Here is a 22,343-nt window from a genome sequence, read left to right on the forward strand (position 1 = left end):
CTTACAAAAACTATAGCATTGTTGTTAGTTTCTCCACAAAATGGCAACCGCCGTAGGGGTGCCCGGCATTTCACCGAGCATCGTCATCCCGTCCCCACCGCTTCCAGCTGCTTCTTCCGCCAACACACCCTCGATAACTGCTATGCTGGCCATCCTTACTGCTCCGGCCGTGGCAGCGCCACCTCCTCCTCCTCCTCCCACACCGATGACATCTTTTCCCGGTGGTCATGTGGTCTGGCTCCACCTGGTGGTGCTGGCCTTTATCGTGGACAGCTTTGAGAGGTGCAATGAGGGTGCGGCCCGCGTTATCGGCACGTTGCTCGGCACAGTTGACAACCAATTTCGTCGTATTTATTTTGTACAATGACAATAAAGGCTATATAATAATATATGAAGATTCTCAGTCAGCCAGGTAGAATTGTCTGGAAGTTGTGTCGTGGCAATTAGATAGAAGTCCTGTTGCTGTGACTCAACTTTCAGATATAAAATTATTATTTTTCTAATATAATTTTTCAAAAACTCAAAGAAATGGGGTTTTTCAAATGTAATGCCAATCTAGGAATTAGCATTACAATACAGGTAATCCTTGACTTACAACAGTTCATTTAGTGACTGTTCAATGGCACTGAAAAAGTGACACGACAATTTTTCACATTTATAACCGTTGCAGCATTTCCATGGTCACTTGATCAAAATTCAGTCACTGTCTCCTATTTATGATGGCTGTAGTATCACAGGGTCATGTGACCTTCTGACAAGGAAAATATAGAGAAACTAGATTCACTTAACAACTAAACAAAAAGGTTGTAAAATGGGGCATTAGTGCTTAGTGAGACATTAACAAATGTCTCACTAAGCAACAGAAATTTGGAGGTCAATTGTGTATGGAAGACATGTGCAACATTTTTAGGATTAGGTTAGGCTTTACTTAATATGTGGGAGTTACTGAAATCCCCATTGAGTGAGATGTCAAATAAGTAGGGCCACCTCATGAAAATCTGTGGGCCAGGACTTTCTGAGCTAGAAGATTTTATTTTTCATTCCATTTTTTTGTTATGTTGAGCTTCTTTTAGGGAGCTAGAAGACTTTTTTCCACTGTATTTTTTGTGCGTTAAGCTTGTTTTAGGGCTTACGGTACAGCTCTTGTATTTCTTATTCCAAAATCTAGGAAACCTGGCAGCCAATTTTTTGCAATTATAGTCAGATGAGGTTCTGGGAATTGCAAATCAGGCCTTCTGAAAGAGCCCTAGCCTGGAGTGAATTGTGTAATTGTAAAGAGTCATTTATATTCAGAGATTAGATAAGATAAATCCTGTGTAGAAGAGTTTACACACCTGGATCATGGCTTGCTGCTCTGAATTATCTCATGGTGGAGCAGAAATACCACACAAAGAGCACAACAAAAAGAGACCAAAATGCGTATGAAATATGCAGGGCTTTGGAAAGGAGGCTGAATGGCCATCACTGTAAACGTGACAATTAAAAATCTTCAAATACTTCATAAAAATACCTTGGGATTATAATTAATTATGCACTAAATGTGAGTTGGCATTGTGATATGGTTGCAAAAAGATCAGTTTTAGATTGCATTAAAGGAAATATAGGTCCCACAAAACGGGAAACAATAGCTCCACTGTATCCTTCATTGGTCTGTTCCCACTTTGAGTGTTATAACCATTTGTTGCACCACACTTTAGGAAATATTTTGATAAAACGGAACAGATTCAGAAAAGAGCAATTAGGCTGATCAAGCAATTAAGAAATTGAAATCTATCAACAAGGAAACTAGAAATTTGTAACTTTGAAAAGATCCATAGGGGGTGCTTTCGCTATCTGGAAGGGTGTTATGTAGAAATAGTGGCTATGACATATGGCACTTAACTCCAAAAGGAGGTGGGGGGGGGGGAAGCTTACAAAAATGTTCTCATTAAATCATAAGAAATGAGTGTGGGTGGGAGATGGTGAAAGGGGATTTAAAAAACAAATATTTGTGGTTAAAATTTTGTCTCATATTCACATCACGGCCCTGGTTTTCTTTTGCATCTGCTCCATCTCCAAGTGCTACAGTCATCTACTCAGGAGTTTTGATTGTCATGTGTGCTACACATTCAGATTGCCAATCTGTTCTTCTCCATATGTTAGAAAATCTCTACAATCATTTAATAGACTAAAAATCTGTTGAGCCTTCCAGGAAAACTCAATACATACTATAGTGTTGCACATAATTTTGCTTACTGATCATTTCTAGAGATTCTTTTTATGGTAACCGCCATTGATTTTGTTTGTTTTAGATAAAATGGCTTCCAGTCAGTTTGGTTTTCCTGTAAAATGTAGGGATTCTTTTATATCTGATTGGGCTAAAGGGAACAAAGTTTAGATCTTTAAACTAGAGTGCAGTTACTGTCAGAGCGCTTTGAATATTAATAATCGTTTGGTTGGGTTCTAAGAAATGTTAACTGAAATATGAACAATTTAGGTGAAGCAATTAAGTATTTTTATGATAGAGATTTCAGTTTCTCCTGAGAATGCAAGCAATAGTTTACGGAAAATATTATAAAATCTTGCATATAAGATAGTAACTTCTTCATTAGCATATCTTTATATTCTGTATTGTACTTGTTCTAAATAACATTATACATATTTTTTTTTAAAAAGGTTAGAGGTTCTTCTGCAATATTTCTAGAACCCGGGGTAGTTTTTATTGCTAGGCGCATCCATGGTTGGCTTCATCTGGTTTTCCTGGTTACAGGGAATTTAACTAATGTTAACCATGTGCTGATAATCCAACATTTAGCTTACTGTAAAGCATTCTACATGCGACTATTCATGTACCTGTTTGGGAAGCTGCAACTAGGACAAATACAGCTTTTTTGTTTTTGAATTGACATGTTATACACATTCTGTGTTGAATTAATTCTAATGACTATCTTGACTATTGGATTGGCTGCCATTTAACTGCTAAGCAGCATATAAAACCTCCAATAATTTGAAACTGAGGTACTCATTTTAAATCTGCAGGATAATAGATCATTTGGGTATGAACGGGTGCAATAAATCTGGGAGCAACATGGTTCAAATGACTATAGGTTTATTGCGTTTATAGGTTTATAGTGAAAGCTCTCTGCAAGAATCTGAAGTACTCCATCCTTCATTGGTCTGATCCTCCTTTGAGTGTTATAACCATTTCTGGCACCACACTTTAGGAAAAAATTTTTAATAAAATGGGCCAGGTTCAGAAAAGAGAAAATATATGACAATTTAGCAAATTATCAAATTGATGTAGATCTATGGAATTCAAGGTGGGTTGGACTTAGATCTCTCATGGATGCGAAGGGACTCAAGGCTGATGATGTGCTTGACCCCTTCCTCGGGCTCAGTTTGGTCATCTCCTACAAAATACCTTTTTATTGATTGTGTCACTGTATGGAGCGTTTCATCTCCACTACCCCTCAAGAAGCAAATATTTGTCAAACTCTCAGTGTTACGTTATCGTCACATGACATATGGTGACCTTTTTCCCCTTCACTAAACCAGGGATGGGCGTGGCTAGCATCCGGCCCATGAGCCGTGAGTTTGACACCCCTGATTTAGATGTTTATCGAAGAGTTTCCATGTGTAAATGATACCTGATTTTTTTCCCTGTTCCCACTTGTACATTAACTTACATGTTTTGTATCCTTTGTTTTAACTTACTGCTGTTTTATAACTATAAATTTGTTTCTTAAAACACTTCGAGAAGTTTTACAGAAGGCAGCATAACAGTGTTTTATGTTGAATGAAAAAAATAACATGGGATTAACATAAATTTAGCTCATGGTATCACACCTGTTTAAATATTTTTCCCAAGAATACTTGATAATAGTATAGGAACCTTTTCTTAAGAATAAAGGTTTTGCTTTGTGCTTCATATATTTGGAAACAAAAAAGCTTACTTCTTTATTCTGAAAGCAGCTGTCTAGCAAAGTGTAAATATTATGTAAGTGTTTAATAGTGTGGTTTCTTATCCTTTTTGTAGTTGACCACAGCCGAATTAAGCTGGAACAAGGTGACAATGATTATGTCAATGCAAGTTTGATAAAAATGGTGGAGGCAAACAGAAGTTATATCCTTACACAGGTAAGAGCTTTAAGAGAATAATAGAAGTCTTTCTTTCCTGTTTTTTTTTAAATCTTGGAGATCACAGCTGGTAACTGTATGGGGAAACAAGTGAAATCCTTTACCTCCACCCATCGTGCAGTTATATGCAATAGGTGTAGTATGCTGTTCTGCCCTTTCCACCTCCCCAGTTCCTATAATGCTGCTTTATTGTGGTGAGGAGGGAGGGTGTTTCTGAGAGAGATGAGCAAAGAACAACAGGTGTATATGACAAGACTATATATTCCCAGCAGGATCGCCTGTGGTGTGAAGGTCCTCCTAGCTAAATCAAGCAGGCACTGATATTGGGAAATAGTGATGCTGCAGGCAGATGATGACTTTAGTGAAAACATCAAAGGTATCATTTCATACTGTGGAGAAAGCAATGATAAACCCTTCCTGTATTTTACCAAGACACTGCATGGATAGAAAATCATTATATCATGATTGACAGCAAAGTCCTTCAAGTCAGATAGGACAAAACTTTACTAAGGAAGAGTTGGATATCTTTTAGAATGCTAATAGTCTTTATGATATGGCTAGATTAAAGCCTTAAGGACATTAGTTGCTGATATAGGTAGTCTTCAACTTATAGTCATAATGGGGTCTACCTGTTATAATGTTATGACAGTTGTAATCATGTGATTGTCCCAATTTTACAGTCTTTTTTGTGGCAGTTGTTAATGCCATGGTTGTTTAAGCAAATTTATTGTTCGCAGTGGGGCATGTTTGCTGAAAATTGAGAATAAATGCCAGGTTTTAGTAAAAAAACATTGTAAATGCCAGTCTCATGGCCATGAAACACTGCAAATGGCCGTAAATATGAGTTGCTAAGCTCTTAAAATGTGGTCACATATTTCCACACTTTATAGTTTAACTAGCATGGAAGTAGGGAGTTCTAGCTAAAAGAATTGACCTTAAACTGCTAATCCTTTTCTCATTAGCTCTCAGAATTACATGTTTTCTGGCAGTACGGGCAATACCTGGGGAAGACTTCTTGGATAACTCTTAGGACAATGTTGTCTAGGGATTAAGGGCCTTTAGATCCAACACATCTGGAGGACACTAATCTTCGGAATGCTAATCTAGCATATGGCCTATTGTTATTAAGACAGAATCAAGCCATCTACTCCTGAAATAGCACGCTGTAGGAAGTGGTGTGCCACACCCTTCCTGTTGGTTGTTGATCACATCATTTTCTCTTTCCAAAGCTGCTTCCTTTGATAAAATCTTGTCCCCTTAGGTACTTTAAATTATTCATCTATTCATTTGGCTCTGCTTCAGCACTTTTTCTTTAATTTATTGGATCTGAGCTGTTGAAGATGATTAACATAGGGTTTATCTTCTGGTTGTTGTTTTTTTTAAAGAAATCTGTATTATATAGCAGATATCTCAAAATACTAAGAAGCCACTGGGCACAAATTGAGGAAGCTGTTATTTAGTTTCATATATTATTAAATGTAAGAGCATGAAAATTTCAGTACAGAATCTTTATAAAAATATCTCTATAGGCAACATTTTAAAGTTCAAGAATCAGCACCAAAATGCTATCTCATAAAACTAACATTTAGCTGGAGATCCTTTGTACAGTAAGTTAGGTCACCCATAATAATTCAGATTCTTCAACTGAATGGCAGGAGCCTTGGTAGAATCTGGTCAGCACTATTTGAGTCCACAATTTCCATCATCCCATTAAGCTGCAACGATTTGAGTTTTAGCCCCAAAGTTCTCATTGATACTAAGTTGCTTGCTCCTGATTTTGTTTAAGAGGGAAGATGGTAGATAGGACAATAAGTGAGAGAAAAGCAAATCAGTGTATTATATTATATTATAACCAGTGAGAGCAATGGATCACTTTTGTGAGTGATCAAATCTTTATTACAGTCATAGGCCAGTATAGATATAGATAGATAGATGATTGATTGATTGATAGATAGATAGATAGATAGATAGATAGATAGATAGATAGATAGATAGATAGATAGTTAGATAGATAGATAGATAGATAGATAGATAGATAGATAGATAGATAGATAGATAGATAGATAGATAGATAGATAGATGATAGTACACTTGGACATATGTGCAAGTTATTCTCGACATACATTTGACATTCTAAGTGTTATTTGTAAATTAATCAAATGAATTACAACCATTTTCTGTAATCTGTTGTGTATTTTCAATGTAAGGGTTACAGAACATACCAGGCTTACAGGAACAAGACTTATCGTTGGTTTTTTTGCTATTGTTTAAATTTTGATCAATTTTGTATACTTAGGCACAGTGCAGTGTAGCTTAATTTGATGGAAAAACAAGAGCCTTTGACTTAGGAGAGGATTACCTTAAAAGTGATGGGGTAAACATCTAGTAGGAAAAGTAAACTGTCCCTGATTTTCTTGGTCAGGCCAAGAACAGTTAAAAATTATTGAACTTCCTACTCATGTGTTTTAATGATTGCTCATCCCAGCAAATCGGAAGTTACACTAACTTAGGGGTCCCCAAACTTGGCAACTTTAAGACTTGTGGACTTCAAGTCTTCAATATTTGAAGTCCACAAGTCTTTAAGTTGCCAAGTTTGAAGACCTCTGCACTAACTACGGAATAGAGGTTATCCTGCTGAGTGAACTTTTTGCCTTAAGAACTTTCCTGTCCCATCTTCCTTGCCTTCAGACATTGTGGGTGCTTCAATAGTGAAGGTTTTTAAGAAGAGATTGGACAACCATTTCTCTGAAATGATATACTCTCCTGCTTGAGCAGTCTCGTCCAATTCTGTTATTCTGTGATTCCTTCTGAAAGATAGGCTTAAATATTCTTGTCTATTTGTACAAAAAGCTTTGACCTAGGCATGGTTAAATATTACAATCTGGCAACTTCAAAACAAAGCTAACTAGCTTGCAATTGCTTGTTTGTTGTGCTTCTAAATTGGCCGAATCTGGATGCCGGATTTTACATACCTAGAAATGGAAGCCACAAGGTGTCGTATTTAGAATAACTCAATACCAATTTCATTGTATTTAAGTACAATGACAATAAAGATTATACTTAATAAGTATTGTTTGATCATAGTACTCAGAAATTTGTGCCCTATGAATACTGCTCTTTCTTGAAAGTTCAGTATCTTTTTCAGGGACCGCTTCCAAATACTTGTGGTCACTTTTGGGAGATGATTTGGGAACAGAAAAGCCGTGGTGTTGTCATGCTTAACAGAGTGATGGAAAAGGGATCAGTAAGTATATATAATTTTTAACTCCTTTGGGATCCTGGGTATGTAATATATGTACATTTTAAAAATTTAAATAGTCTAATGTTTCTAATCTAGGAAAAATATTTTTTTTAAAAAAATCACCCCACAAAGAATTTTTCTAAAGTAAAAGAAGCGTTCTTTAAGCAGAATGAAAATACAATAATATCTTTCAATCTTTAAGTTTGCCCTGTAAACTCAATTATGTTCAGTAGCCTTGTTTTTTAAAGCAAAGCTGCCTAAAAATTCAGTGCAGCATTAAAAAAAAAGTTTCTTAATCACCAGCACCAAATTTTCAGCAAATACTATATTTTAAGCCTTTCCCCAAAATCACTATTTGCATGTGTTTATTTTGGTTCATGTAAATGTACCTAAATATTATTGCTTTGCGCTAGCAAAGAAGTGTTTGATCTAATTGATTTTCATAGTGAGGCATCGTTTCTGCTTTTCTAGTCACTTGAAATATATTAAGACTCTACGGAACTGACTAATGTAACTAGGATGCAACAAACTGAACTAGCTCTTTTATAGTCTTCTTTCATTATGTAATGAAAATCAAGACCTTACAAAGAATTATTTGACATAGTTCATCCTCTTTCAGGAGCTTTATTTTAATGTTTATAGCAGTTGTGTATAAGACCTCTTGGGAAAGGAGATTTCAAGCCAAGAATGTTCACCACCTACTTTTTAGTATGGAAGCCAATATCTGACATGCAGTTTGATGGTACTTGGCACTGGAAGTTCTCAGTAGCATGTGTTTTCGATAGACTCTTTTTAGGTCTGTATGAAAGCTTACTTCAAGTAGAAGTAAGTATTATGAGGAGCAATAGCTTTCAGTGTCATAAATCCAAGGAACAGTGGCATTTTTCAAAAGCTCATTCTAGAAATCGTTCAATAAGAACAGTAATAATGAAAGCAGCTATTCAATCCCTAACTGTCCTAAAGGATAGAAGAGCCATCTGAAATTACAGAAGAGCCACTACCAATTAATGTGCAATAGACTATATTGAAGGGGACGTAGTGGCTTAGCGGCTAAGACGCTGAGCTTGTCAGTCAAAAAGATCAGCAGTTCAGTGGTTTGAATCCCTAGTGCCACGTAACAGAGTGAGCTCCCATTATTTGTCCCAACTTCTGCCAAGCTAACAGTTTGAAAGCATATAAAAAATACAAGTAGAAAAATAGGGACCACTTTGGTAGGAAGGTAATAGTGCTCCGTGCACCTTCGGTGTTTAGTCATGCTGGCCAATGACCACAGAGACGTCTTTGGATAGCACTGGCTCTTCTGCTTTGAAATGAAGATAAGCACTGCCCCCTACAGGCAGGAATGATTAGCACATATGTATGAGGGGAACCTTTACCTCATACCTAGAGTAAAGTAAAAATTGATGCCATATGGCAACTTTCTATGTTCTTTAAAGACAATTTATCTTCTGTTCTGAAATGCCTCTCTTCTCACTGCAAGACATAGTAATTGAAAATGTTGACTATGTTATAGTTGCCTGAAATGACCATGCAGCAAATATGCACAGGCATGCAAAGATTCCTTAAGTTGATAAGGAAAATGCTCCCTTTTAAATAAATTCAGAAGGTGTATTGCATAGCTGATGATAACTTTCTTCGCATTCCTTTTCCTAATGGTCATCATCTCCCCATATTTTTCATATTGAATGCCTGCCTATAGATAATCTTTCTAAAGAAAAAAAAATAGTTCAAGATTAAATACATTTTATACGCTTATTGTTTATTGCATAATGGAATTTTATATCTCAGATATTAGTATCCGTATGCAAATGGCCAATTACATAATTTCTAAACAGTCTGAAAATTGTTCAAGACACTTGCAGAAAAGCCAGTTAATGGTAGAGCATGTTTGGTTAACTTCACTGCACACAATCCAGCCCATACCTGTACATTTCCAGATTAAAAAATTGGCAGATACTTTTTATTAGCAGAAATGATTCGTGAAGCTGATTGCCTAACATTTCATGAAGTCGTACAAATACCCAAACTTCAAAACACTACTACATTTTTTTTTTTAAAATGGCAAACACATATTATAAATATGTTAAAAATTGTGCAGAACATGTCACAATTTATACTAAAAGCTTGGGGGACAAGATTAAATTCATGAGTGAGCCACTTAGTTGTCATGCAAGTCAATTAGTATAGGTGTTCCTAAAATCATCATGTATGGTGCTGGGCTTCATCCTGAAAACATCTAGGACTACCAGTCGTTTTCCTTCAAACATTGGTTGGTTTGCCATTTCAAAAGAATGACCTCGGTGGTGTTCTTGGAATGTTGCATCTCTGGACCTCTTTAAAGTAGACGATGAACCAGATTCCTTCTGAAGTGTAGGAAAGAATTCCCTCAACCTACATGATTCTTTAAAGAGCCAGTTTGATGAAGTGGTTAAAGTATAGAGCTAGACATGGGAGATCATGAGTTCAAGTGCTTTTGACAGGAAGCCAGCTGGGTGATCTTGGACAATCAATCTCTCTCAGCCCTAGAAAGAAAGTAATAGTAAACCACTTCTGAAATCTTGCCCCCCAAAATCACAGGAACTTGTTCGTTTGCAAACAATAAAAGCACAGAGTGTGTGTGTGTGTGTGTGTGTGTGTGTTATATTTGTGCTGATAAATAAATAAAGGGAGACTAGTATAGATCTATTTCAAGCTATTTAGCTCTCACCAGCTAGCCAATATAGTCTATTGGGTTTCTGTCATGATGGACTCTTGTGACAAGCCGATTGACAGATAGTGGAGGCAGTTGGCTTCCTCCCATAATTGGGGCTTACCAGGAGTTGTGACTTTAAATATATATATATAGGTCTCTAGTTATTCGGGTTTTCTCCTGCGTAGAATTGGAGATGTCTTGGCAAGACATCTCCAATTCTACGCGGGAGAAAACCCGAATAACTAGAGACCTACATACTAACACCCGCGAAAACGTCAGAAAACAAATATATAATATATATATACGTTTTTGCGGGTGTTAGTATGTAGGTCTTTGGTTATTCAGGTTTTCTCCTGTGTAAAATTGGAAGTGTCTTGGCGACGTTTCAACGAAGTCTCATTCGTCATCTTCAGGCTTGTTTGCTTCGTGCTTCCAGGAGCAATGTTAAAAGGAAGAAACAGCTGAGATCTCACATTGCTGACGAATGAGACTTCATCGAAACGTCGCCAAGACACTTCCAATTTTACGCGGGAGAATACCCGAATAACCAAAGATACACACACACACACACACACACACACACACACAAAATATTATATATATATATAAAACCACCCACCCACCCACAGTGACAACACACAATTAAATAGACATTTGATGGGCAAAACATCAGGGCCTTATGAAAGACTGTCAAATTGGTTGTCAGTTTAATTTCTTCAGGGATAGCAATAGCACTTAGCACTTTACAGCCCTCTCTAAGTTGTTTACAAAGTCAGCATATTTCCCCCAACAATTTGGGTCCTCGTTGTACCCACCTTGGAAGGATGGAAGGCTGAGTCAATCTTGAGCCTGGTGAGATTTGAACTGCCAAATTTCAGGTAGCCGGCAGGCAGCAGAAGTAGCCTGCAGTACTGCATTCTAACCACTGCACCACCACAACTCATATGTTGTTCCAAAGGGAGGGAGCCCTTATGGAGAAGGCCCTTCTTCTAGGTCCTGCCAGATGTATCTCCTTAGGGAACAGAACCTGCAGCATTCCTTGCCTCTCTGCTTTAGTGGGTGGGGTGGATGTGTCCGGCAAGAGACAATCCCTCGGATATACTCGTCCTTTCTGTAGTAATACAAGTAGTGAAAGATATCTAAAAGAAAAGTGCTCTGACTTCAACATTGCCCCAATGATCTTTATGTACTTTTCACCACTACTGGTAACTTGGAACAAAGTATAAAATTATAGAGAACTCTTTGGAGCAGGCTGTTAACGCCACTAAACAAATGGTGGGGTGGGACACTCAATGGATAGGAATCATTATTTGTCACCATGAGGTACAAAAATCATACATGCAGCGAATTCTCTCATATGTTGTAAGGAAAAATAAGTTCACAGGCGGTTATAATTTCCTACTATATCCAGCTGAACCGTGCTGTTCAGGTTGAAAGGAAGAAAAATGTTGTTCCCTCTAATAATGAATCAACTTTTTGAAAGCATTTCTTTTGTGAATCCCATTTGATTCTGTTCCATAAAAGACCTTCAGTATAATCATCCCACGCTTAATTATTTTTCATTGGTATTTAATGAGTATAATAATTAATGTCTTTGTTAGATGGTAGAAACAAAGGAAGAAAGAATAAGGTTCTTGCTCTGAAAATAGAGCACTAAAAATCCATGAGCAGTGAACATTTCCTTCTTAACTCCTGCTGAGTTATAATCGTAGCCAGAGAAATTATTTTGTCTTCTGCAGAATAACATTTAGCAAGGGCGTATTTTTTGTGACAAAAATGCATGCTACTTAGTGCAACCTAATTCCAGAAATTTCTAATAAGACTCCCTATTTTCCAGGATTAGATAGATAATTCTAGCATGTACATATCCTAATGATGCATTTCTTGGATTTCCTGGAAGATAATTTCTTTGAAAATTAGTATGATTAGTCAAAAGCTTAGGTAACGAGCAGCTCAGACTGCTTTTACAATAAACTATTGTAGTCTTTAAGCTATCCCATATGCCATCAGAATGACTTCATACGAAGTCATTTTGAAACCAGGTATCCTGGCTGTCTCTATTGCAACTTTTTCATTTGAATTGCTATTAAAACTTTGTGCCTGGGGTTGTCCAGGTGAACATCCAACTATTCTCCAAGGATCGTCCATTAAATCACTTGGATAATTTTGTTGGCTTATATGTCTTATTGACATATTTTGTAATCCCAAAGTAGATCCAGAAACTTCAGAATCTATTGTCGAGCCAAATTATTGATATAGCAGTGGTGCGCTAAGTAGTTGCACAATGTTAAGAAAAAATTGGGTCGTGGTGGCCCAGTGGTTAAGAAGCTGAGCTTGTCAATCAGAAAGGTCAGCAGTTCGAATCCCTAGTGCCGCATAATGGAGAGAGCTCCCGTTACTTGTCTCAGTTTCTGCAACCTAACAGTTTGTAAAACATGTAAAAATGCAAGTAGAAAAATAGAACCACCTTTGGTGAGAAGGTAACAGCGTTCCCGTGCGCCTTTGGTGTTTAGTCATGCCAGCCACATGACCACAGATACGTCTTCGGATAGCGCTGGCTCTTTGGCTTTGAAACGGAGATGAGCACCGCCCCCTAGAGTCGGGAACGAGTAGGAAATATGTGCAAGGGGAATCTTTACCTTTTAAGGAAAAATTATTGGAATTTTTCTTGAGTTTAAGTAGTTACATCTCGGTTTGTTTCTATGTATGTCTAAATGAACATGCATATAAATGTACCCATCTGTGCAGAGCTATGCAGATTGAAAGTATAATCTTACAATGGTGTTCTTTGACTGTCATATATATATCGATGATTTGGTGAGCGTATTTATGTTTAGCTGTATTCATTCTATATTTCTCTTTGTTAAATAATTTGCATATAAGTCTTGTTCTGCTTTCTATCCTCCAGATAAAATGTGCACAATATTGGCCACAAAAAGAGGAGAAAGTAATGTTTTTTGAAGATACAAACTTCACATTGACCTTAATATCAGAAGATGTAAAATCCTATTATACAGTCCGACGATTAGAACTGAAGAACCTCATAGTGAGTATGATTTAAAAAAAGTAATCGATGTGCTGTGTTTTGCAGTGTTGATTCTCTTTATTAAAATGGCTGATGTTTAGCATCAATGCTTTAAGAATTTCCATAGTTGATATTAAAAGTCTTAAATTTGGTTTTGGATAGCATTTCATTTTAATTTTGAATATTGCTCATTTCCAGGATTATTATTCTATGATGTCTGCTGGGAATGGCACGATCACTATCCTCCTGTTAACTTCCTGCAACTTTGCATTTGTTAGGGGTTTTCCAAAACTTAACAGGATGCTTCCCAGTTCCAAATTGCAAGAGAAGTCCATTTTTCCTCTTTAATTTATTAATTTACTTCACCCTTTACAGACACACGAAACACGGGAAATTCTGCATTTTCATTACACAACGTGGCCTGACTTTGGAGTCCCGGAATCTCCAGCTTCATTCCTCAACTTCCTGTTCAAAGTGAGAGAATCGGGGAGCCTGAATCCTGAGCATGGCCCCATTGTAGTGCATTGCAGTGCTGGAATTGGAAGATCAGGAACTTTTTGTCTGGTTGATACTTGTCTTCTCTTGGTAAGAATGGCTGGTAGGCACAGCAGGAATTTGGGTTGGTTATCCGGTTGATTCAACTGGGCTCAGGGCAAAATACCTTTCCAGGGACTTTTGCAATTTTGCTTTTGTTTTGATCACCATTATGCTTCTGCAGTAAAGGCTGCTGAATGCAGTAGGAATTGATATTGAGCCCAAGTTAGACACAGCATCATGAAATCTCCAGAATGGTAAAGCCTACAAACTTGAAATTCAGCATGTATGTTCCTTTTGGCTTCTAGGTGCTCGATAACAAAGGATTCTTTGAAATGACCATCAGATCATCATTATTTCTTGTTCTGATCCCCTCCTCCGTCCAGTAATGAAAGCCGAGATGAGCTTAATTAGAATGTCCTTTATAACAAGACTAGAATTTCGATGGCTGAAAGCCAAGCAAATAAAAAGATAAGGACCTTGGCAGCAAGTCCGACAAACCTTGGCAGCAATTCAGACAAACCTTGGCAGCAATCCAGCCTACCAAGTTAGTTACGTTCTCTTTAGTCAATCCGTTGACTTCTGCAAGAAGGGCGTGTCACAAGCAGTCTTTTTTATAGTCTGGAGAGGAGCCTAATGACCATCAGCTGAGTGCAATTACCTCCTGTAATTGCGTAATTGCTCCTGATGCCGAGTAGCTCTTCGATGGCGTGCATCCAGGAACAACTCACTGCTGGTTTCTGGATCACTCTCCCTTGTCTCCTCCCCACTGGCCCAAGGCTCAGGCCCCACCTGGTGGCCAACCAGTCTCTCTGCGCCCTGCCAGGTCCTCCACATCCTCCAGGGCCGACTCATAGGGCCCCTCGCTGTCGGAGTCTGGTGGCAGCTTCAACGGCTCCTGCTGGGCCACAACAATTTCTTATATTATTATTAACATGCTCTGGTGCTAAGGAGTTAGACGTTCTACTCCCCCTCCGCATCTGAAAAGAATTCTGTTCCAACTACCACTTGGGTGTGGGCTTGGCCAGCATGTGACTCATTTGGCTTGCGGGCCGGGAGTTTAAACATTCTACTCCCCTTCCCCACTGAAAAACGCTCTGATGCTAAGGCGTTAGGCTGAGGGAGAGAAGGGGATAAGATAGGAGAGGCCTCTGTGGGGCAAGCCTGAGGGAGAGAAGGGGAGAGGAGAGGCCGATTGTAACTACTTGTAATTTTCAAGCTGTATCGATTTATCAAGCCCGATCACATAGTTTCATAGCGGAGCATGGGTTTCCAGCTAGTATTAAATAAAGAGAAATATTGACTTCTGCTTGCCAATTCTTACCACCCTTTCTTTCCCAACCCTGTTCCTCTCTTGTTCCAATCACAGTGTTTCTCTTGATTCAGGCAATGCTTGACATTATCTTCTTTTTTACTTTTGTCGCCTTAAATTTAAATCTGCTTTCAAATAATTCATGAACAGCTCTCCGGGACTCTCCAATGCCCTCCTACATCTAAGTACCAGCCTATTTAAAAGACTGGTGGGAAATCCATGCTATCCTAAGTCCATAGGACTTATTTGGAAGTACATCCTTCAACTTTTGAAAAAACATCTCAGCAACAACCCTCGCAACAACAAGAGAATTACAATGCTAAGCATGTAATTGCATTTTGCCTAATACGTTCCTTAGATGCATTTCTGATCACAATGTATTCCATGCTGATATGATTACATGTCTAAAAGCAGGGACCTTAGATCTCTGTATCCTTGAAAGTTTAGTATTGCCCTTCTCTTAGTAAATTTCTAATTTCTAATCCTTGTGGCTGTAGGGATGAACTTGGCTAGGTTCACAGTTGCATGAAGCCATTTTTGGCTTAAGCATCATTTACTTAATACATCTTGGTTGGCCGGGTTTACAAATAACCATTTTGTGGTTTATTGTAGGGTGTGACTAAACGGCACAGCTGCAACAGTATTAGCAGAAGTAATAAGCATTATACTTTCAGTGCTTTGGGGAGAAGCAGAGTCAGTGAAATTTTTCTACCGCCGGTTCTGTGGCTTGGTGGGGGGTAATGTGACTGGGTGGGCATGGCCAACTTATTTTTTTACTTTTTAAAGCATTTTTAACTAGTAAAAAATGCTTTAAAAATTTTAAAAAAGGTTCCGATGATCAGCACCTGACCAGCCTGACCCCCCATCGCCAAGCCAAACCCAACACCTCCCAGCCCCGAAGATCCACCCAGTCCGCCTTCCATGTGGCCTTCCGCTTGCCTGCTTTCGCAAGCTGGCCATGGGGATGCCAGGAAGGCCGTGTGGAAGTCAGCCAAGATGGCAGGGCTGCGGGCCGCAGGGAAGGGAGATGAGGAAGCAGGCTGGGACGGTGGAAAGCAGAGACTGGGTGGGACAGGATGAGCGAGCGGCGAACAGGATGACCGGTTTGGGGCCGTGGCCAGCCAGTGGTCCCTACAGGTTCGGCAACCCAGACTCAATGTCAGCTACTGGGCAGAGGTGGTGTATTAAGTTGTAAATTTCCTCCACTGTATTCCCTTAATGTTTTCCCCACCTTATGTTTGGTGACTAATTTTACCTTTTTTACATTATCAAGTAACTAAATAACATAAATTCAAAATATCTATAAAAAAGATAATGGAAAATATTTTTTTTAAATAGACTAAAAAGTCAGACTAATGAACCTGATTCCAGAAGGAATTTAGGAATATCCGGGGGATTTACTGCACACCAAGGTGGCGCAGTGGTTAAAAGCAGCACTGCAGGCTACTGCTAGATCAGCAGGTCAGCGGTTCAAATCTCACCGGCTCAGGGTTGACTCAGCCTTCCATCCTTCCGAGGTGGGTAAAATGAGGACCCAGATTGTTGGGGGCAATATGCTGACTCTCTGTAAACCGCTTAGAGAGGCCTGAAAGGCCTATGAAGCGGTATATAAGTCTACTGCTATTGCTATTGCTATTGCTATCTGCTGAGGCTCTGGTTATGTCCTGGAACCAAAGGGCAACCAAGGCTTTGGATTTGATTGTGACTCTTTTAACCCATCGCTCCAGATACTCTCCTTTTTTCACAGGAGGAGCTGTGGGTTCCAAAAATGGCTAAGAGATGCCTAGAGTGCTCCCATGGGACACGGTGGCTCAGTGGCTAATACACTGAGCTCGTCGATCAGAAAGATCGGCAGTTCGAATCCCTAGTGCTGCGTAATGAAGTGAGCTCCCATTACTTGTCCCAGCTTCTGCCAACCTAGCAGTTCAAAAGCATGTAAAAATGCAAATAGAAAAATAGGAACCACCTTTGGTGGGAAGGTAACAGCGTTCCGTGCGCCTTCGGTGTTTAGTCATGCCAGCCATATGACCACGGAGACGTCTTTGGACACTGCTGGATCTTCGGCTTTGAAATGGAGATGAGCCCCTCACCCTAGAGTAGGGAACAACTAGCACATTCAAGGGGAACCTTTACCTTAGAGTGCCCCCTGGAGGAAAATGAGGGCTGAATCCAACCAGGCATGACTTAGAGCTACTATTAAAGCCTATCTTATGGAGGTAAAAGTGGCGAAACAGCATTATTTCGCTGCTCTAATCGTAACTGCAGTGTCAGTAATGTTATTATTTGATGTTTTGTTGTTTTTTTAAAATTGGTTTTAATGATTGTAAGATGCCTAGCATCGCCCCCTAGCTAGATGGCCGGCACACCAGTTGAATAAGTAAATAAATAAGTAATGAACATACATGACATCCATGTGATTTTCTTGGTAAAAATACAGGAGTGGTTTACCATTGCCTTCTCCCACGCAGTACGAATTGATGCTTTTGGCATTGTCACGAAAATGTTGATCTGCCTCCAGTATCTTCCTTAATCTCTGTCTGCTTGCTTTAGCTGGGTGACCCTGCTGGGAATATATATTCTTGGCAAACACTTTCAGTGTTCTTCACTCATCTCTTCCTGGAACATTCCCCTACACACACACAGACACACACACACACAGACACACACACACACACACCAGTGAAGCAGCGTAGGAGGACTTGGAAGAGAGCTAACACTGGGGAGTTTTCCATTCTTTATTTAGCGGTGATACTTATCTACCAGAAATTTTATCTCAAACATGAGATACGAAAGGCAATATTTTTTGACAATCTTCTCTCCCACATTGGCAAACATAATTCTGATACATGAGTGCCAATCTAACTGGGCTCAAGTGCCATCAGTATATAATGTTTCCCTGCAGTTGAATTTCTATAATTCTGCAAATTTGTCCCTTGTATGGCTTTACCAAGATTGGTATTCTCAAACTTCCTTTAATTCTTGGGGTGGATCACCTATTTTCTGATACCAGAAAAAGCATGATAACGTATCACCTTTTCATTGTTGTATCTCATTCTATCTGTCTGTCTGTCTGTCTGTCTATCTATCTATCTATCATCTATCTATCTATCTATCTATCTATCTATCTATCTATCTATCTATCTATAACTCCCTCCCTCCCTCCCTCCCTCTCTCTCTCTCTCTCTCTTCTACCTAGCTAGCTACCTACTTAGAAAATTTTACAATTTTGGCAGTTTAAATCTATCTATCTAACTGGGGCATGGTGGCTCAGTGGCTAAGACGCTGAGCTTGTCGATCAAAAGATTGGCAGTTCGGCCGTTGGAATCCCTAGTGTCGCATAACCGGGTGAACTCCTATTACTTGTCCCAGCTTCTGCCAACCTAGCAGTTTGAAAGCATCTATCTATCTTCTATCTATCTATCTATCTATCTATCTATCTATCTATCTATCTATCTATCTATCTATCATCTATCTACCTACCTACCTACCTACCTATCTGTCTCTATCATCTACCTACCTACCTTCCTACTTACTTAGAAACTCCCATCTCACATAGTGACTCAAGGTTGGGCTTTATAGACATAATATTTATTGCTATAAAATATTTTAGCCTAAAAGTAATGGATTTTAATTTTAAGAACATTTTATTGTGAAGTAATAAATTCTGAAATGTGATTTACAAACATAGAACTTATCTTCTGGGCTGATATAAAAGACAGCAAATAAAACTGACTGTTTCTAAGGGGCCTGAGGGCATTGTAATTCCTTATCTATTGTTGGGCATTGGAACTAAGCATGATAACTGCAAGCATTTCCAGAGCAAGAGTCATTTTTAATATGTTGTGGTAAGAAATAAGATTCTTTGAGCCCCCCTAATATTATATTATCATGGGGTGAAGTTCACAGAAATTCAGCTATAATATGATGTGCTGTCTTTGTGTTTTTATTGAATATCTTGTCATTTTAGGAGATTTGAGTACTCTTAATATCAGTGTTTTACAACTGCTCTGCCAATGAAAATTTGCAGTACTGTACTGCTTTTATGGGATCAAATTCTTGTTGAGTTGCATGTGATTGTTCTCAAGAATTATTTTTCTGGTTTGGTGCATAACTGCTGATTTCTCATTATTCCTGCTTTCGTGAACTTTTTTTTTTATAGATGATTTTTTTTTACATCATATGCTTTGTTTCATTTTAAAAGCCCCTGTGAATTCTGAGGAACACGGTAAGATAGTTTACTGAGTGTCATTTCTCTTTGTGCAGATGGACAAAAGGAAAGATCCTTCTTCTGTTGACATTAAACAGGTTCTTTTAGAAATGAGGAAATACCGAATGGGGCTTATACAAACAGCAGACCAACTTCGCTTCTCATACTTGGCTGTGACAGAGGGAGCCAAATTTATTATGGGCGATTCTTCAGTACAAGTGAGTTCAGTACATATTGTCTTCAATTTCATTCATTCTTTATAGTCCGTCTTAGGTTGTAGTATGTAGAAGAATTCCAGTGCAGTGATTGTATTAAAAAGGAATGGTCCATGATCTTTTTTTTTTTTTTTTGCATGCTAGTCAACATAATTAATAAACAAAGATAACAAATAATACAGAGCCTTTGCAAAGGTGATAGATGATAGGGAGGGAGGGAGAGAAGAAGAAAGGTAGACAGATGATAGATGGATCGATGGATGAAATGTCGGTAGATGATAGGGAGGTAGGGAGATAGGTACCATGTTTCCCCGAAAATAAGACCTTCCCAGATAATAAGCCAAATCAGGCTTTTGAGCATATGCGTTAAAAAAATCCTCCCCCGAAAATAAGCCCTCCCTGAAAATATTGCAACACAGAAGCAGCCATGAGGTGACCATGGCTTCACCGTGCAATGATGAAATGTTGAAGCCAGAAGGAAGGAAGGAAGGAAGGAAGGAAGGAAGGAAGGAAGGAAGGAAGGAAGGAAGGAAGGAAGGAAGGAAGACAGACAGACAGACAGACAGACAGACAGACAGACAGACAGACAGACAGACAGTGTTTATTATGACATATATTTGTGGGAATTACTAGTAGTTTTGCTCAGATTCATGATCAGTCAGTTAGTAATGATTATGATATTATTAATTAGCATATGAGAAATGCTTTTCTATTAGAGATATGATTTAACAGTTGTAGAATGGCAAGAAGTTATTATCCCTTTTTGTGCCATAGGAAGTTGACTTTGAACCTCTTAATAAGTTACAACTTAGCTGTTTCACATTGAAATCTGTTATCATAGTCCTTCATTTTAACAAAAAATGTTAGAATGGGTTCTCCCTGGAGGTTGAGATATTCTTCCTGATGCCCACTTTTTCACCATGAACATTTATCAGATTTAATGTCAGTTTATTTTCATGGGAATCAGTCGATTTATCTTCTGTAGAAAGTGGCAGGACATTAATGACAAATAGTGATATATTATTGTAGTAGAACAAGAAAGTGATTGGTCAAGAATGAGCAGCTGCTATTGCAATGAAGAACTTGTTTAGGATTATATGAAATGCCTTATGAGATTCTGATTAGAAAGGCAATTCCTTGTTCACAGTTTACAAATTCAGGGAACCATTGTTACAAAGACAGGTCAAAACATGCCCCAATTCTTCATATGTTGGTTTTGTTTCAATGCAATTTGTAGGTTGTCTGACTCCCAACAACTCTGGAAGGCTTACAATCAAAACTACAAAACACAAAGCAGAATCATGGCCCCTCAAAAACAACATAAAGCAATAATAACAATAACAAAAAAATTAGCCTATACATATATACATACATACATAGACACACACATACATACGTACATACATATATGTACGTACACACACACACACACACATATATATGTGTGTGTGTGTGTGTGTGTGTGTGTTTATTTGTGCTGATAAATAAATAAAGGGAGACTAGTATAGATCTATTTCAAGCTATTTAGCTCTCATCAGCTAGCCATACCCTTACTGGGATTTGAACCTGGGCTATATGGCATACTAGGCACACTAGGCAGAGATCTTAGCCATTAGGCCACAGGCTCATATATATACACATATACACATATACATATATATATATATATTCGTAGATTTTCACAGTTGTAGATATACTGGTCTTGTTGTATTCAGGTCTTTTCCCTTGTAAGATTGAGATTGTCTTGGCAACATTTCAGTGAAGTCTCACTCACCATCTTCAGGCTGGGTTTTGTCCTTTTTCCCCCCAAAAAGAGGGTGAAAATCTGGGTGCGTCTTATACACTGAATACAGCATTTTTTGCCTCACGAACCCCCACCCCTTTGCAAAAATGACCATGCATAGCCTTTAGGAGGCTTGAAGTGTGTTCCTGGAGGCTGGGGAGGGCAAAAATGAGCGAAAAACAGACCTTTTTTTTTTTTTTTTTTTACAAAAACCGGGCCCGTTTTCGTGAGGCTTGCAGATTGAAAAAACTTTTTTTTTTTAATTTGCTTCTTCAAAATCTTGGTGCGTCTTATACTCAGAAAAATACAGTACGATATATATACATATATACATTTCCAGGGATTAGGGGAATTAATGATCATTTTGGATACGTTAATCAATTCATCCTTCTTATTGAAGGAGCAATGGAAAGAACTCTCGAATGAAGACTTGGATCCACCACCAGAACATACTCCTCCTCCTCCAAGGCCACCCAAAAGAACCTCTGAAATGAATAATGGAAGGGTGTATGGTGATATGGAAGTTTCTTCAAAGCATCCAAGGGCTGAGGAAGAAATCAAGTATGCTGCCAGCGCTTTGGAAACCAGTGTTCTGGATGGCAGAGCTTGTTCCTCTGAGCAGCAGGGCATGGAGAGGTAATGTTGCCAAGGGCTATTATAAGCATTTCTTGTAGAGTCTCAACAAATTGTCTCTGCTTATAGCATATTCCCACCAGTTTGTGGCCCCTGCTCTTTTTTCCCCATAGTGTTCAGTAAAGTACACTGAAAATATAATTCTCTTTCGTATAATGACATATGTCAGCATATAAAATAAAAGTAGTCATTTGAAAGTTGAGTCACTTTTGAGGCAAGTTGCATTATTCTCTGGAAAAAGAAGCCTTTAAATGCTTTAAATTCAAATGCTTTAAACTGAAGTATGGATAATATAATATTGCCATTTGTGAGTTAAACGCCATCCTACTACACCTGAGCTACTTTAGGTACCTAATGAAGGACATTAAAGTATGATTTTTATAAGTCAAAAGAGTAGCTCTGGAAGAAGCTAATGTTTTTCTTACTTGCCTTCTGAAGTAACACTTCTTCTTGTGCCATATCTTTCGTCGGACATTGGCGATCATGTTGCCGATCCTATTTTTATCAACAGCCACAGAAAAAAGTGCTGTTGAGTTTTGTCCAAACCAGTCTCTTAGATTTTGAAGTAATGCTGCTAAAAAAACA

The 22,343-nt window shown here is 38.5% G+C and overlaps 1 protein-coding gene across 2 annotated transcripts in view; it reads left to right on the plus strand.

The window, feature by feature from the left end:
- Nucleotides 1–22,343, plus strand: part of PTPN1 (protein tyrosine phosphatase non-receptor type 1) — a 100,523-nt gene that overhangs the window by 73,469 nt on the left and 4,711 nt on the right. Inside the window, exons 3-8 of one of the 2 annotated variants that reach the window (XM_087720459.1) lie at nucleotides 4,016–4,116; nucleotides 7,262–7,360; nucleotides 12,958–13,095; nucleotides 13,450–13,659; nucleotides 19,184–19,345; nucleotides 21,526–21,761. In XM_087720459.1, coding sequence (XP_087576585.1) covers nucleotides 4,016–4,116; nucleotides 7,262–7,360; nucleotides 12,958–13,095; nucleotides 13,450–13,659; nucleotides 19,184–19,345; nucleotides 21,526–21,761 — 946 coding nt within the window. The remainder of the gene's footprint in view (nucleotides 1–4,015; nucleotides 4,117–7,261; nucleotides 7,361–12,957; nucleotides 13,096–13,449; nucleotides 13,660–19,183; nucleotides 19,346–21,525; nucleotides 21,762–22,343) is intronic. The other variant, XM_087720460.1, reaches the window with a different exon arrangement.

Source organism: Thamnophis sirtalis, unplaced genomic scaffold (assembly GCF_051295495.1).
Source record: "Thamnophis sirtalis isolate CommonGarterSnake01/CBP01778 unplaced genomic scaffold, rThaSir2_p1.2 scaffold_7, whole genome shotgun sequence".
Taxonomy (NCBI): Eukaryota; Metazoa; Chordata; class Lepidosauria; order Squamata; family Natricidae; genus Thamnophis; species Thamnophis sirtalis.